The sequence below is a fragment of the Alosa pseudoharengus genome, unplaced genomic scaffold, assembly GCF_046254945.1.
Source record: "Alosa pseudoharengus isolate Yale_2024_CS ecotype anadromous, Long Island Sound unplaced genomic scaffold, YU_APseudo_1.1 YU_APseudo_1.1_scf_5, whole genome shotgun sequence".
NCBI lineage: Eukaryota > Metazoa > Chordata > Actinopteri > Clupeiformes > Clupeidae > Alosa > Alosa pseudoharengus.
Window position 1 is genome coordinate 41,341,371 of NW_027468837.1, and position 445 is coordinate 41,341,815.

The 445-nt window shown below is 44.0% G+C and overlaps 1 protein-coding gene across 1 annotated transcript in view; it reads right to left on the reverse strand.

Moving 5' to 3' along the window:
- utp3 (UTP3 small subunit processome component) overlaps positions 1 to 445 on the reverse strand; it is a 10,613-nt gene extending 10,168 nt beyond the window's left edge. Inside the window, exon 1 of the mRNA XM_076268078.1 lies at positions 216 to 445. Coding sequence (XP_076124193.1) covers positions 216 to 232 — 17 coding nt within the window. The 5' untranslated portion in view covers positions 233 to 445. The remainder of the gene's footprint in view (positions 1 to 215) is intronic.

Consider the following 445-nt stretch of genomic DNA (forward strand, 5'->3'; position numbering starts at 1 on the left):
AAAAATCAAAGGTGTTAGAAAGACGTGTAGGTACATAACGCAGATGTAGGCTACGTACAAATCGCAAAACACTGCGAGAGCTAACAGCAGCTAATGCGCCACAAAGGAATTCTGTAAAACTGTAAAACAACAAATGTACGCTCAATTTACCAACGTCCAAAGGAAGCTATATGAAACACGCCACAGACGCTACACTACAGACTTGCTTCACCTACCTCCTTGCTCGGACCATGATGTCTTGGGACTTAAAAGACTAGTTTGCTCACGTGCTCCTTTCTTCCTTTTAGAGGTGATGGATGGATCTATCGGGCCACACGAAAAGAACTCGGAGATCACAAATCATGCACGTATTCTTCACTTGAATCAAGACACAACGAAACTAGTTTAAGTTAAAAACAGTCGGCATGTGTAGCACCACGGGACACCATGCCTGAGACGACGTCAC